We start from the raw sequence: 17,067 nt of genomic DNA on the forward strand, positions 1-17,067 counted from the left end.
CAATGTTATTGCCACTTATATGAAATCCAAATACTGACTGTAAAATATTATCTTGAAATGCTGAATAATAATACCAGTGGGAGACAGTAAAAGATCAGGTTTATGACTGATATATTAACAAATGGAAACACTGAATGAATATGTCATACAATGACAGCTGTGGAGGTAACGACGTCTCTTCCTGATACTTGGCCCATTTCAAATATTCACTACTTCAAACACATCCGTCATGTCAGTTAATTATCTCAATGTTCCATCATATTTCAGGAATGGAGAGTTGACTGAACATTATTTCCTCACTCTTACATCATGTTTAACTTAAATATAAGGCAGGGGTGTTCAAGTACCGAAGTTTCCTACTTGCCCAGGGGCAGGTAAAGTTACACATTCTACCTGCCCAGCCTAATTTTCAAGTTGCCTTGCAAAAATCAGAGAAAAGAAGAAAACTTAAATTTTAACAACAAAACTTTATCAACTGAAGCAACAGGTAATGATGGGAAATGCCAGAATAGCAATATTCCAGCTTTATGACAGCGGTCTGTAACCAGACAATCCAGTGATTGACATCCTGAGCATCATCTATGCAACTGGGATACAATGACATGATTCAACCAAGACAGCAAGCCTGACCACCCGATCACATTAGTTGCCTCTTACAACAAGCATAGTCGCTTCTTACGGCAAGCATGGGTTTCTAAAGACCTATTCTAACCTGGATCTTCATGGGGATGTGCAGGAAAGAAAAAAATGACAACTCAGGTACTTCATCTGCAGCTGACAAACACACGATGCATCTTCTAAATTTTAAAGTTAATACTGCCGTTTTTTACACTTGCCAAAGGGCAAGTAAATTATATTTTCCCACTTGCCGGCACTTCATCTTCATGGGTCGGGCAAGTCCGGCATACTACAATGTACTAGCTGAACATGTGAGGGAATGGAAAAATGTGAATGCCAGTATTATTTCATGTTCAGACAGATTTTGATCATAAACAATGTTGGCTAGTAGTCATCAACATTCCTGAAGATCTAGTCCATAACCCTTTTCAGTGAGCTCAATATCCTGTCTGTGACAAGCAATCACTCAATGCTGTGTGTAGTGAATCATTTATGTCTGCATGGAAAAACTGAATTTATCTCAACTAGTCTAAAGGAAACTATAATTACCAAGTCAAACAACTCAATCTGTTAGAAACTCTTGAACTATTTTTATTCAAACTTCAGTTCTACATTTCATTTTTAACCATATGAGTAATGTACTGTCATCATCAGAACTGACGAGTACCGGACACCTTTTTTCAACCTAATAAGTATCGTAATGCTTGTTTGTTGTAGAATTGAGTACTGGTATGATAAAATAGTTATATATATACCCACACGCAAAAGAAACGCAAGTCTAGTATGTAGTATACATGTTATTAATTTTCAACAGTAAAGACAAGAAATACTAATAGGGCAAGATTGACAAACATTTTACTGAAGGCAGTTTAATAGATTAAAAGGCAGATGACATAATTGTTTTTTTCAAATGTTAAGGGCTTACACAGTTTTGGGTCAATAACCAAAATGTCAGTCAATACCTAGTGTGACCACCATTAGCATTGATCACTGCCACACATCTCCTGTACATTGAGTGGATCAGACGATTTGTGAAGGCCCTAGGGATCCTCCTGCACACATCCAGAGCAGCTGTGCGTAGTTCATCGGCAGTTGTGGGGAATGGGCGCACATTGTGCAGATGCCTTTGAACCTCATGCCACAAGTGTTCAATGGGGTTCAGATCAGGGCTGAGGGCTGGCCACGGTAGAACACGGATGTTGTGTTGTTGCAGAAAGGCCATGGTAGCTCTGGCAACATTGAGACGTGCGTTGTCCTGCTGGAAAATGGAACAACGTGGGATCTGATCACTTGGTCGATATACTGCTGAGCAGTGACGCCGTGTCCCCGACCTTGACAAACATTCAGAAAGCACATGGGTCCAAGTCTCGCATTAAGTCCAATCCCTGCCTTAATCATGATGCTAGGTCCACCCCAATGATCCCTTTCCACAACGTTTCTGTCAGCGAAACAATCACCTCGACGCCGCCAAATTCTGACTCTTCTCTGCATGGGAGACAAAAAAGCGACTTTCATCAGAGAAGATGACTCGCCTCCACTCAAGATGATGCCAATTGTGATGACCCTGTGCCCACTGAAGTCGTGCTTGTCAATGCTGTGGTTGGAGAACAGGACGATGTGCTGGTCGGTGACATCTGAGGTTGTTGGAGAGGAGACGTCGGATCACAGTGTCCCGGTTAATGTGTTGATTATGTGTTCCTATGGTCCGTCGAGCACTTTCACTTGCAGTTAGGAGCAGATGTCGCTGGCGTTGACGGGTAATCTGTCAATCTTGTCGAGGTGTGGTAACCCTAGGACGACTGCTCCGAGGAAGGTCATCTGTGGTCTGGGTAGCATTGTATTGATGCAGGAGACGGTAAATTGTGGTCATGTTAACGTTGAAATGACGGGTAACATCTTGGACAGACTCTCCAGCTTCCAAACCTCCGATAGCCTGGTTTCTCTGAATTTGAGCTAGGCGGGGCATTGTTGACCAAGGAGTGGTAGGTCCAAGAATCAGCCACAGTTTTATACCCACTATAGTTCATGACAGTTCGTCCATTTTCGATTTCGCGAGAAATGGGTGCATGTTACCCACATATTCATTGAAATGGTGCGTTTTGGCAATTCATTTTTTATGTTGCGTTTTTACTCTGGGCTTCCAAAATGCAACCCAAAATATTGATAACACCATCAGGCTTCACTACATGCTAAAACTCGTATCAATTTATGTTTCCGTGTTTGTTACTTATTTGCTTAGAACCGCTTGCGTTTCTTTTGCGTGTGAGTATACATACATTGCTATAAAACGTATGCTTTCTACCTGTCCTGCCCACCAGTACATTGTTAATAAGGTTGTTCAAAATTTGTTGACCTTCTCTACATGAATTTGAAGGACGATCTGGTTGGAAAAAATTCATCAACACACTTTGCGCCACCATCATTTAAAGACATTGTGTTGTGAATTTATATTTTGGTACCAAACCAAGATGAGAGAGTTTGAGTGTTATTATTAGCCAATCACAATGTGGGATTTAAACATGGTTTGTTTAAATGTCATAGTAATGTTTCCCTTTGGGCATTCTGAGTTTTTTTTAATCCTGGAATATTGCTGAGTGTTGTGTTAAAAAACAATGAAACAAGCAGTATCTGGTTGTGCAGCATGCAACCATTGGCACCAGATGACATGAGTGAGTTAGTGAGTATGGTTTTAAGCCGCTTTTAGCGATATTCCCGCAATATCATGGCGGTGGACACCAGAAATGGGCTTCACACATTGTAACCATGTCGGGAATCGAACCCGGGTCTTTGGCGTGACGAGCGAACGGTTTAACCACTAGGCTACCCGACCACCGCCCCCCAGATGACATGAATTAAACTGTCATACTTGTAATGATGCCACAGGGTTGGACAAAACACTTGTGGGTCTTGTAACACTTTGGTTAAAAAAAACCCATATACATTATCATTTATTTTTGTAAAGTTTCTACTTAAATCCAGAGGTATTTTATACATCCAAAGCAAAATATAACTTTTGGAGGGGGGTACTGTCGGAAGGCCTTCTACAAATTTGTATTCAGCGTTTTCTTTGTGGGGTGAGGAAACCAAATAAGGATTTAGTTTTGGTTCCTCGTCAACTGATATCCTATCAACATGATCAATGCATTCTCTTTGTACAAAACTGGCACAAATTAGAAAATAATTCATTCATCATCACTGATTTGTGTTGTGTGGAAACAAAATTAGGGTTTAAGAAGTAAAATATATATTACACTTCCCAATCAATTTTGGTTCCTCATCGACTGATATCCTGTTAACGCATTCTCTTTGATCTCATGGCACAACACAACTGTTGGTGAACATCATTGTACAAGACTGGCACAAATTAGCCAAGAATTAATTAATCAACTTTGATTTGTAAATTTTTGCCCGAGCTTATAAGAGTTAACTATCTCTGCAGTTCAATAAACAAAAGGCTACAGTGGCTGACAATAGTCCTACCTTGTCGCGACTAATTAAGTGCACCTCACTCAAGCTGCAGTTGGCACGCGCCGATCGTCTGGGCTCTACAGAAAACACAATACATTGGCATTATGTAATCAGACTGGTCGAAGCAAGATGTCCATTTCGTTGTGGCACGGTCAAATCACTGGCCAACAGAAGGTCGTCCTCTTTCACGTTGATGCAGACGACTGTCTACCTCGAGATATGCTTGCTCTGAAAATAAGAAAATCAATAAAATCGAAGGTAACTACTTATCCAACAATAGCGAAAACGGAGTCATGTAGGAAACAGATTCCAAGTTTCAAACATAAAATCATTACCATGATCACGCGCCCTTTTGTGATCACGCTTGTGAGATTTACCTCTCAGCTGACAGCCGGCCGAAGACGGAAGTGATAATTTTAACTACATCGCTTGCCGATAGGAGGCGTTGATAAACAGGTGCGCTAAACATATTGGAAATAACTTTCATAGATTGATAACATGCATAATAAATAACAGTCTGTTAATTTCAGTTTAGCAAAATATTTCCAATATATATCGCGGACATTTCTCTGATTGAATTATTTTCTCGAGGAAACGAGAAAACGTCGCCATATTGATACTGAAAGTAGGAAGTGATCCCTTCTTTCGAATGACCTGTTGTTTCGAAACCTGCCGTCAAGGCCTTTCCGTACTTCCGTTGACAGGTCTCAGGAACAAGTGAAACCAGAATTTGCTGATTTGACAGGTAGGGACAGTTTGTAATTTTGTATAGCGGAAACGGGCAAGTGACAGGTGATCTGATCAAAATTTACAGGTAAAAATTGATACACCTGAATTCACAATACCGGCATTGAAGCTTGAACGACTGTGCTGCATGGTTTTCATTGAGGGTTACTGGAATGTCACGGTTTTAGACGCTTGGTCCATGGTCTGTGTTATTTTTTTTCTTTACAAGGGAAATTACCTTGCCTATAATATATATATGAATTAGAATTTGAAAATAAGATGAAAACAAAGTGACTATATAGAATCTACAGTAAATCATTCAATAATCGCAAAAAGTACTACATTCAATTTTTACAATGTATATATAATATATTGTTAGTAGCATGATATACAGAAAGTGTTTGAACATATAATATATTGCCTGATTGGTATATCTTTAAAAAACATGTTAAATGTTTACAGTAAAGATTCGCTCGTCATGCCGAAGACCCAGGTTCGATTCCCAACATGGGTACAATGTGTGAAGCCCATTTCTGGTGTTCCCCGCCATGATATTGCGAGAATATTGCTAAGTGGCGCAAAACTATACTCACTCACTGACTTATAGTAAAGAAGACCGCCTCCGTGGTCTAGTGGTTGAGCGTCCGCCCGGAGAGCGGAAGGTCAGGGGATCGATCCCCAGCTGCATCATACTCAAAGACGTTAAATGATGGTTCTTGTTGTTACCCTGTCTGGCGCTCGGCATTAAGGGGCTAAAATAAAGACAGGTCGGCTTGGAGTCCGTATACTGTGTCTGTGTGTAGTATTCATGTTAAACTTCGGCATGGTATCTCAGTGAGCTAGCACTATAAATCGGCATCAGTCCGGACTAGTACAAGCAGCCACACACACACACACGTTGCTATTTTAGTGCAATAATCTTGGACGCAACGTTAAACGCAACTTCACTTCACCTCACCTCACCTATACTAAAGAAAGTCGGAAAGATTATATTGATTTTGGAATTAAAAGAACACCCTGTCAATTTTGAAACCTGTTAAAGATTTCTTTACATATGCTCCACTCAGTAGAAAGTATGCCATGTTGTCTATGTCTATCATCTAAAGAATGTAGGGGTAACAAAAGGGACAGATTACCATACTACCTTTGCCTACCTATTTTTTTGGGTGTAATACTTACAAAGTGGTGCTTTCCATACATATATTTTTAGGAAGGTGAATGTCTGGTAGTTTTACCTATAAAAGAAATTCTTTCAATATTCTCTTAGATTTGTAAGTAATATAAGCATGATAAGTAAATTTATGCCAATTTGGTACCTGAACGTGCTGATATGTAAACCCCCATCAAACTTAAAATGTGGGTGTAAAGGCGCTCATGCTTGTCGTAAGAGGCGACTTAGGGGATCGGGTGGTCAGGCTTGCTGACCTTGTTGATGCGTGTCATCGTATCCCAATTGTGTGAGTCGATGCTCATGATATCAATCACTGGATTGTCGATTATTTACAGATTGCTGTCATATATCTGGGATTTTGCTGAGTGCGACATTCAACAACAAACAAACAAGAAACCCTGGATTTCATCCTGGGGTCTTTTGAAAGTTAAAGAATGTCTGGGGGTGGTGGTCAATTAATGAAAGTAGAAAGTTTGTGAAACCTGAAGTCCACACTTATTTCTGTTTCTTATCAGCATGATCACAATATCTGTTAAAACTAACATGTTACTGCAGCTGACCTGTATGAATGACTCAAACAGGCTGAAACAGCCATTCTCTTGTTGTCCAATGGGAATTGCACTGCATATTAATTGCATCCATTCTCCATTTTAATGCCAAATGGGATGGAGTAATTTGCTTGGAGTAAAACCTCAACCGTTTTAAGAAGAATTATGTGTTCTTTTCTACCTCTGGGGTGTTTGTAGTGTTTCCCCAAAGCTGTTTTTTATGCTAATTATGTATCTGTCAGTGTTAGAATTGAAGGAGGACATTGATCTTCTTGACGTGGTGTGCCCTTTCAACATGATAAAAAACTCTGAAAGGTTGAACTTTTTAATAGATTTTATAGGGTATGAAGAACTCACATTGATAAACTCAGGGACACATATTTACTATGAAGGTCCCCATCAGCTTAAGCTTGTCGAGAGAAGCACCTTAATAGATCGTGTGATATGGCTCGGTGACTTAGTTGAAATCCTATCTTTGGATCGCAATTGCGTGGATCACAGCTTATGATGTCAATCACTGTATTGTCTAATCCAGACCTAGGTATCTGCTGGCTCTCATACACCAACTGGAATATTGCTGAGTGCTGCATGAAACAAACAAACAAACATAATTTGTGGTTTCGAGTTAATGATAGAAGTGCCAATAAAGATAAAATCCTCATATAACAGAGTTGTCTCCCCTCCACCTTAACTACTACAGAAAACATGTCAATGGCTTCAGTTAGTAGGTAAAATGGCTTTATCATGTTTCTATCCTTTTTGTGTATTATGATGAAGTCATCTTTGGTCATTTGAGTCTGAAATATGTCAAATTTTATGCTGTAATGTGAAACATGTGAAATAGGAATTAATGCTGATGTATTTAACAGGTAACAAGTAACATGCTACTTTGGAAAAAAGAACAGCATAAGCTGTTTAACTGATGCTGACACATGTAATCCTTATTCCACTTACTACCAGATTTCCTGTTTTCCATTTTGAAAACGTGTTTCTAATTAACATTAGCAACATGATGAAACATATTGGTTATCTTTGAGTCTCTCAAAACAGAATTATATAAAAACCCATATTTGGCGTATCATACTTTGTGTACTTTCATGCTGTATCTATACATCAGTAAAATCACGACCCCCTAATATCAATCAATCAGTTTATTCAGTAATGAGGCCTCAGGCCCATGTACAGACATATACAATTTGGTTTCACATCAAGTGCTGCATGAAATAACATTTACAGCTAAGACCCCCAAATATGATATGTACTGACAGTCTATGATTTGAGTGAGTGATTGAGTTGGGTTTAACACAGCTTTTAACAGTATTCCAGTTATATCACAGCGTGTCAGCTTAATGTGGTAGGAAAGCCCGAAATGATGCAGGTCTCAGACGTTTACCACTTCGGTGAAACCAACGAGCACGGGTATGGTGCTGACAAACCTAGAAACAGAATCGGGGCGAACTGTGATTCGAACCCACAATCATAGGTCTCTGGCGTACCCAAGGGACACAACTCTGCACAGCAAATCGCGGCGCCTTAGACGACTGGGCCACCCCGTGCCCCCTCTGTGACTTGATGCTTTATTGTGTATCACAAAGGTAACAGCTCTTCCGTGATGCTGATCTTCCGTACCTGAAAAGGGACCATTTGTCATGCTGTTCACCATGCCTCATACATGTCGTATTTCTCAGACATATTATACTTCAACTGTTTACTGGAAACATAGAAAAGGTTTTAAAATTCAGACACAATCAATTATCATATTTAACAGAGTTACAACTGCTGGTTATGTTAAATTATGGAAATTTTAAAACAGTATTCACTGTCTAGATTATCATGGTGGAAGATCTGATGTTTGATGTTATTTTATGTATATATATAGAAGGTTTGAAGTTCCTGGTATTAGATATTGAAAAAAATAATATGACTAAGTTTTACAACGATTTACTGATGTGGAGATACAGCTTACATGTACACAAAGTACAATATGCCTCAAGTTCCCATGTATTGATTTATCTATTTATTCATATATAATATATTTGTGGTATTTGATTGATAGAGGTGTTTGAAATACATAATATTGTCAGGCTGCCATCAGGACCCACAGATTTTAGGAGCTGCAGACTCTGACTTAACTCTTCGGGCTCTCATTTAAAAAAATGCAAATTATTGTGACAAATAAATTGACACGTAAATTTACTGCAAGCCAAAGGACCCATACAAATTTCAAACTATTGGCCCTGATATGAGATCTACCAGCCATGGGCCAACGGACTGGCACTCATTTCAAACACTGCTTTATGGGCACATTCAGAAATCAGATTTTTAAAACAAAATTGTTTATGATATGAAGTCCATGCTCAGTGTGCTTTGGCACAAGACAGCTGGTCGATCACATGGGAAATGAACACATGATATTATTTACATAATGGACAGTTAAATTATTCATGGTGATTCAGAAACTGAATATTTCTCAAGGCAAGGAGAGGACAAACATCTGTTTTTAGCAAGCTCATGGTAAAATGACTTTCACCAAGATCGAAGATAGATAAAAAAATCTTGTTCTTTTTGGCACACTAAAGTTCCAAAGGTCATACCTAAACATCTTTTTAAGTACCCCTGTGGCATGCTTGAAACAAAATACACCACCCCCCTGACATGTGTTAGAATCTTACCATGTCTCTTGGGGATACGGTTACTGTGAAGAGTTTGATTGTTTTAACGTGACTCTGTCAGCTAATGTGACTGAACATGCTGACAATTGTGATTTGAAATGAAAAGAAATAAGAGGTGAGGTGAGGTTATATGGGGTTTAAAGTTCAAGATTTCTGCACTTTTACAGCAAGGTCTGGTGCGTGTCGTATGGTGAGGTGAGGTGAGGTTATACGGGGTTTAAAGTTGCGTTCAAGATTTCTGCACTTTTACAGCAAGGTGTGGTGCGTGGCGTGACGTGGTGTGTTGTATTGTTGCGTGTCGTGGCGTGGCGTGTGGTGAGGTGAGGTGAAGTGAGGTTATACAGGGTTTAAAGTTGCGTTCAAGATTTCTGCACTTTTACAGCAAGGTGTGGTGCGTGGCATGACGTGGTGTGTTGTATTGTTGCGTGTCGTGGCGTGGCGTGGCGTGTGGTGAGGTGAGGTGAGGTGAAGTGAGGTTATACAGGGTTTAAAGTTGCGTTCAAGATTTCTGCACTTTTACAGCAAGGTGTGGTGCGTTGCGTGACGTGGTGTGTTGTGTTGTTGTGTGTGGTGGCGTGGCGTGGCGTGTGGTGAGGTGAGGTGAGGTGAGGTGAGGTGAAGTGAGGTGATATAGGGTTTAAAGTTGCGTTCAAGATTTCATTTCTGAACTTTTAAAGCGTGGTGTGGTGTGGCGTGGCATGTGTGGTTTGGTGTGGCGTGGCATGTGTGGTGTGGTGTGGTGTGGTGTGGTGTGGTGTGGTGTGGTGTGTTGTGTTGTGTTGTGTTGTGTTGTGGTGTGGTGTGGTGTGGTGTGGTGTGGTGTGGTGTGGTGTGGCTGATTGTACTATTCCGGACTGATGCCGATTTATAGTGCTAGCATACTGAGACACCATGAGACAGTTTAACATGAACATCCCAATCAGACACAGTATTATACTCCGAGACAAGCAGTCCTTGTTTTAGCCCCTTAATGCCGAGGGCCAGGTAAGGACAAGTACCATCTTTTAACGTCTTTTGGTATGACGCAGCTGGGGATCGATCCCTGGACCTCCTGTTCTCAGGGCGGACGCTCTACCACTAGACCACTTAAAAACAAACAATACATTTTTGGTTGGAACAGCACATGGACATCACAATATTGTGTATTGGAATACTTCGTGGAACCTATATTTCACCTTCAGCTATCACGACCAATTCGTAATCAGATTGAAAGCATCGAAAAAAGGGACTTAAAATGTTGATTAAAATATTGATTAAAATGTATTGTTATACCTCTATTAAAAATCTTGCAATTCTATTGCTTAATCCACACCACATGATGGATCAATACATTCCAATGTAGAGCCCCAAATCACGTGACTGACACTGACCTTGAATATTTACTTGTCACATGATCAGTATTGACGTGTCACATGATGAATATTGACTCTCGTCTGCTGGAAAACAAGATGGTATCTGTAAGTAACATATCATGGTTTAAATGAAACAGGACAGTTTAAAGGCTTCACAAACTTTGAAAGTGAATTTCGGTATAACAAAACTAAGGATTACTCTTGACAAGGTCAAAATGTGGAAACAAGAACCCTAGGACCAGACCCCTTCAGTCTCAGAGGTCAGATGCTCGTGTCCTTGTTTTCACATATTGGCCTCATCAAGGGTAATATTTGTATACTACAGTAAACCACAGTTAAAACGAACACGCTTATAACGAACTGACGGATATAACAAACTTACTTTTTGGTCCCAACTATTTGCTGTAGTTATACTGTATATATGCTTATAACGAACTACGGTTATCATGGTTATAACGAACTAAAATTAGTGGTCCCTTTGAGTTCGTTATAACCGTAGTTTACTGTAGTTCGATATATATATATACGAGCTGATATAATGCAAAACAAAGTACTAATACCATATTTGGTATTGCAAAGCACTCGTGAATCGTTTCAGCGTTAATTCTGTCGTCAGGTCATTCTCACCATGTATCCGATATATTTTTTAATTCTTTAAATTGATAAATAGTTGTAAATCTGGATTTCCATGGCCAAATTATTCTAAGCATATGTTGAAACAATTTCCTTGACTATGTGAGAATGATTTCCCATGTTTCCACGCTGCATTTTCATCAAATAGCCAGGATTTAAAAATGTTTGAAAGATATTTTTAGCCTGCTAAAAGCTGATGTATGTGTTTTGAGTTTGATGCATTCCAATCTGGAAGATGCAGATTTCAAGCTGTCATTCTGACAGGTATTCTTCATCATAGACCGGGGACACTGCATGGTTATCTTGAATGCCTGCAAATAAATACTTCCTCCAAAGTATGGGAAGTCATTGTCATACTCCCGAGATCATTAATGCTGTAAACCTGGTGAATTTTCAATTTAGGGGCTTCAAATATTTGTATCTTATGTACAAGGGATATTACTCTGAACAGTTGCCATAGCAACGTGAATGGGTTTCTCTGTGATTGCCTCTGATTGTTGGGTTTAGTGTGAAATGGCCTGTTGTTTCAACTGAAATGAACACTCACGTCAGTTTCATCTGTTATGACATGCACTGTGTCAGTCACCTGACAAGTTCCATGTCACATGACTTACAGATTGCTTCAGTTTCAATTACACATTGCTATAAATGAGATGCTTCATGTCGTCTGTTACTGTTTGCTGAGAATGGAGAGAAAATGTAGACGTGTTTCCTTGATAGAATGTTAGAGTGTCCAGTTGTCATGTGGGTTTGAATCTCAGCGTTATTAAACTTTGTTGTCCCCATTTTTTAAGAAGGTAATTAAATGTTGATTGGGTGGTCAGTATTCATGCTTTTCCAACTTGGCCCCTAAATGTTGATTAGGTGGGCAGTTTCCATGCATTTCCACCATAGCCCCTAAATGTTGATGAGGTGGGCAGTTTCCATGCATTCCACTATAGCCCCTAAATGTTGATTAGGTGGGCAGTTTCCATGCATTCCACTATAGCCCCTAAATGTTGATTAGGTGGGCAGTTTCCATGCATTCCACTATAGCCCCTAAATGTTGATTAGGTGGGCAGTTTCCATGCATTTCCACTATAGCCCCTAAATGTTGATTAGGTGGGCAGTTTCCATGCATTTCCACTATAGCCCCTAAATGTTGATTAGGTGGGCAGTTTCCATGCATTTCCACTATAGCCACTAAATGTTGATAAGGTGGTCAGAGTTCTTTTTTTTTTTCAACAAAGCAAATAAATTTTGATAATTCTTGTTATTTGTATGATCAGTTTTCATTCATGTGGATTGGGTGGCTAATTTCATGCACTTCTGAAATGGCATTGAATGCTCATTGAGCATGTGGAGTGGTCAATTTTCTTGTATTTCTAAATAAAGCAAATGAATGTGGATTGGGTGATTGGCTGTCATGCCTGTTTGAAGGTAATTAAATGGGTTTTGTGGTTACATTGACATGCATGTTGTATTGGCAATCAGAAAATATGTTGACTTCACTGTCAATTTGTTAAATCATCTCTAGGGTGGCAGGGTGGCAACCTTGAAGGGGCGGTCGGTTAGCCTTGTGGTTAAAGCGTTCGCTCGTCACGTCGAAGACCTGGGTTCGATTCCCAACATGGGTACAATGTGTGAAGCCCATTTGTGGTGTCCCCCGCCGTGATATTGCTGGAATATTGCTTAAAGCGGCGTAAAACCTCACTCACTCACTCCTACCTTGAAGGTGGGATGTGATGAAAGCAAGCCTTTTTGTATTTGAAGCGACCTGAGAGTTGTTACAAGGTTTAGATGTAGTTGACGACAATGTTTGATCACCCACATGCATTGCCATGGTAACTCAAGCTTTTCTTATCTTAGGCCATCCGGTATCCATAACTTGGACATTGGATCAATGAACTTATATTTTTTTATTCAGCTAAAGAGACTCTCATTTGTTTGCTCTGATTTGAAAACAGTCCTCCATAAATCTCATGAGCCAATAATCATGTTAATGACGCTTTCACAGCCACTTCCTGCAAACATTATAACATTTTAGTCCTTTGTGAAGGAATACTCTCCCAGGATCTCTTGTCCAGTCAGTAAGACAAAACAGTGTGTTTGTTCAGTGCTGCTTAAGCAGGTTTAGTGCCTTAAAAAATGTCAGCCACCTGCAGTGTCCCACCTGAATAAATATAGGATCTGAGTAATAATGGTTGACCGGCAATGGCGGGTGCAGTAGAAGAAGTCAACTCCTGAAGTCAACTCCTGATTGAGTGGTGATTGGGGGCAAGTGGGAGGGTAGATATTGACTAATTTTCTTACAAACAGGGGGCGGTGGGGTAGTCAGTGGTTCAAGTGCTGAAGACCCGGGGTTCGATTCCCCACATGGGTAAAATGTGTGAAGCCCATTTCTGGTGTTCCCCACCGTGATATTGCTAAAAGCGGCGTAAAACCATAGCTCACTCACTCTTACAAACAAATGCAGTTGTCTCCCAAATTATGTACATTCATCCAGCACGTTGTACGTGAAGTACCTGATCTAGACTACCAGTTGTCGGACTTCTAATTTTTGTGGAAGCCTCGGTGGCTGAGTGGGTTAGATCGCTGACTTTGTGTGCTGGCGATTAGGTGCTTCACTCTGGGAAGTGTGGGTTCGAATCCTGGACTGCACTCAACCCAAAAAAGTACGAGAATCTGTTCTTTACTAAGAAAGTGTTATCCCAAATATAACATTTGTTACATTTGACCACTTTCTAAATGGCATTGTGTATTCATATATGACGGCAGTCTGTAAATAATTGAGTCTGGACCAGACAATCCAGTGACTGACATCATGAGCACCGATCCACACATTTTGGGATACAATGACATGCATCAACCATTAGTCAGCAAGCCTAACCACCTGATCCCATTAGTCGCCTCTTACAGCCATGCTAATATTCCATTAATATCCATAAAATATTATTTGTCCCTTTTGCTTGGTGTACGTTAAACATGTTCTAGTTTTAGTTTTTGTTTTTGCATATTTTATTCAGCTTAACTTGAAGGGGATTGGCTGATAGGCCTAACTGGCTTATGTAAACACCGCTCCCTTTCACATTACATTGTGTAGACAACAAAACTTTTAGGTCAAGAAACGATACAAATTATATACTAAGAAGACCACACGTCACCAAGACTACAGTCATGTGTATATATATATATATACAAATTTATACTCAATGTACATTTGAGTTAAGATGTTTTTCAAGGGATATATCTGAAAACATTGAGGTCTTCCAAAATGGCTGAATGTGATGAAGTTTATTCTTATAAAAAAATAATATGAAAAATAAGAAATTGTCAAATATTAATTAAATATGTTTTCCAATGAATTATTATTCATATCGTAAACAGTGGGAAACAATATTAAATATTGATACGAGGGTTTACATAATGTGTTGGGTTCATTTATGATGCGTTGTAATGTGAGCAAATATGTTTTCCTTGTGAATTTGTGACGTGTAATATTAATGAATTAAATTTCACAATTATGACATGATTGGAACAAAAAAAAAGTAAAAATAAGAAGCAGCATCAGATATATTTTGTCAATGATGTGTTTGGACTTATCCCTGTGTGTCGATGTCATTCTCATTTTAAAACACTGCAGCATTAATTAGAATTAGCAGTCCTCGGTAATAGGGTTGTTCTTCAACCAGCTGTCGTGTGGCCATGCGTGCGACAAGGTGCTGTCGTATATTGATTTTGCGAAGCGCCTAATAAACAATCATTGCCCGCGATGCTGTCACACTGAAGCTGCATCCCGAATTGAACTGTAAGGGGCATTTTCTTGGCCGTCATAATTTATTCACATGATCCAGAATTATAAGGATGGACGGTAGTTTATGATTCACCTGAAGAAGACGTTTTCAGGAAGACAGCTCCCAATGCAATGCTCTAATCCTCTGACGAGAGGGCAATCCATACTGAGTGTCCGTGTCGATGAGCGCATGGCTTTGTTTGGTTAATGATAACCGACGGCACGCCACCTATTGCGTCGACCTATTGTTACATATTCTGGACATGCAAGGAACGTGGAAGGTGAAACTGTCCACATTTTGTTGTCAGCCGCTGATAGATTTGTGAAGGGTTGGCCAGGTGTTGAACTGTGATCATGTCCACGATTCCTGGTCCATTTGGGCTGTCGCACCTGATTTACCTTAACGAGGAGGGAGTTATAGGAAATGTGTGTATTCAGGCCTCACAGCTTGAACTGTCACCGTCAAAACATTCTGGTTGGTCCCATGCTTGCTGTTGCTGCTGCTGCTGTGGTGATTTTAATTTCTGGAGGTCTCGGAGCGCCAAAAAAATTACCAGGAGACTGTCTGAGGTATGCGGAATATTCATTTGTCACGCTAACCCCGTCCCATTGTAGACGCTTCTATTTACCTTTTTCAGGTATTAAGCCGTCGCCGACTTGGGTCGTTATGTAACGTTGACTGTCAACACCTACGTGATGTTGTGGGCCATGTTTGAAAGGCGCATCTCACACGGGCAAAGAGTATGTTAGTTTACTCAGATGCTTGCTCTTTTGTGGGTAATCCAAGTGGTCAGAAAGTCAGGTGCTTGTTTAGAGGTGCATGCTGAAAAAACATGAAAGTACTTCTTGACAAAAGAACAGTTTAGGTTGGTTGTTCTATTGGTACTAAAGTCAATCATGATGTACTTGTTTCCTGTTTTAAATTATTCAGTTTATATCTATAGCAACAAGGCTTTATTATGTTAGGGTTTGGGTCAGGCTGACTTTGTTGTGATTCTTTTTGGAAAAATATCACAAAAACTGTAAAAGCCATCTTATGTCAATAAGTATTCCTGATTGTTGACGGCACGTTTATGCTTAGTCAACCTCTAATTTTAAGACTTACTTCATACTCCATAGGAATGTGTGATATTTGTTATGATATTTATGGGAAAATGTTAAAAACAGACAGAATAAATGTTTTAAATATATCTAACACATGCCAACAAATTCACCAAAATTGGGACGTTTCAATGCATTTGTGGATTCATTGTATATTGATCTTGGGAACGTGCTGCTTAGTAATTGCAAATCTCACAGTGGGGTGCTCTGGCTTATATCAAGAGTCAGACGCTAATGTTTATCTGTATTGATTGGCTGGTACTCGGGGATATAGATGGTTTTGATGGTTTTCATGGTATATGTTGCTTCATTGTTGACGGTCTGTGTAGGTCTTTTTGGTCCAGTGAAGCAAATGATCTGTCTTTCAGAACATTGATTTATTTATTGCCGTTATTTTTTATTTCAGTTTTTTAAAAATGTTTGAATTACATGTCGCTTTTGTGTCACATTTCAGTGAGTAATTCAAATCTTGTGAATCTAGTGATTGTGTAGAAACCTGACCAGGTTAAAAGTCAGTATTATGTCTGTGCTAGGAATTAATCAAGTCTTTTGTTCTTTTTGTTCTTGTCAAAGCCATGTAGTCATTGAACACATCACCTTAAGTTGTGCAAGTACAGGATTGATTTCTTGTATTAGCCAGTTTTATACATTTTTTCCATGGAGACTTGCAGGTAGTATGTGTGAATTCACTCACTGAGTGTTGAAATTTGACAGGTTTATTTTAATGGTTGACAGAGTACTAGACTAACATATAGTGATATCTTTTATTATACAGTAAATTTCACTTATCTAAATTTTCTTTCCCTCCTCCTGTGTGTATAAGCTAGACTTGCCTAGTCTAGGCAGTAGTTTTGATTAAATTAGAAGCAGATATTTATGGTGTAGGACTAGTAAAGTACACACAGTGTTGGCTTCACATATTTTACTGTAAACAATTTTTTCAATTTCAACAAATAAACACCCTAATAGTTTGTTATGACCTGTACAAGATGAGAAGGTTTGGAAA

General features: G+C 39.5%; 2 protein-coding genes across 9 annotated transcripts in view; one reads left to right on the forward strand and one right to left on the reverse strand.

Annotated features, from left to right (window-relative positions):
- Positions 1–4,485, reverse strand: part of LOC139480406 (membrane progestin receptor gamma-like) — a 42,570-nt gene extending 38,085 nt beyond the window's left edge. Inside the window, exons 1-2 of the mRNA XM_071263471.1 lie at positions 4,422–4,485; positions 4,099–4,314 (exon numbers count right to left, since the gene is read on the reverse strand). The gene's annotated coding sequence lies outside the window, so the exon portion shown is untranslated. The remainder of the gene's footprint in view (positions 1–4,098; positions 4,315–4,421) is intronic.
- A 202-nt stretch (positions 4,486–4,687) lies between these two features.
- Positions 4,688–17,067, forward strand: part of LOC139480549 (focal adhesion kinase 1-like) — a 169,184-nt gene continuing 156,804 nt past the window's right edge. For 3 of the 8 annotated variants that reach the window (XM_071263656.1, XM_071263659.1, XM_071263658.1), the window contains exon 1: positions 15,288–15,530. In XM_071263656.1, the coding sequence (XP_071119757.1) occupies positions 15,315–15,530 (216 nt within the window). In that variant the 5' untranslated portion in view covers positions 15,288–15,314. Of the gene's footprint in view, positions 4,832–15,283; positions 15,531–17,067 lie in introns of those variants that run through there. The other 5 variants (XM_071263652.1, XM_071263655.1, XM_071263664.1 and 2 more) reach the window with 4 other exon arrangements.

Source organism: Haliotis cracherodii, unplaced genomic scaffold, assembly GCF_022045235.1.
Source record: "Haliotis cracherodii isolate W230 unplaced genomic scaffold, xgHalCrac1.p SCAF_4, whole genome shotgun sequence".
Taxonomy (NCBI): Eukaryota; Metazoa; Mollusca; class Gastropoda; order Lepetellida; family Haliotidae; genus Haliotis; species Haliotis cracherodii.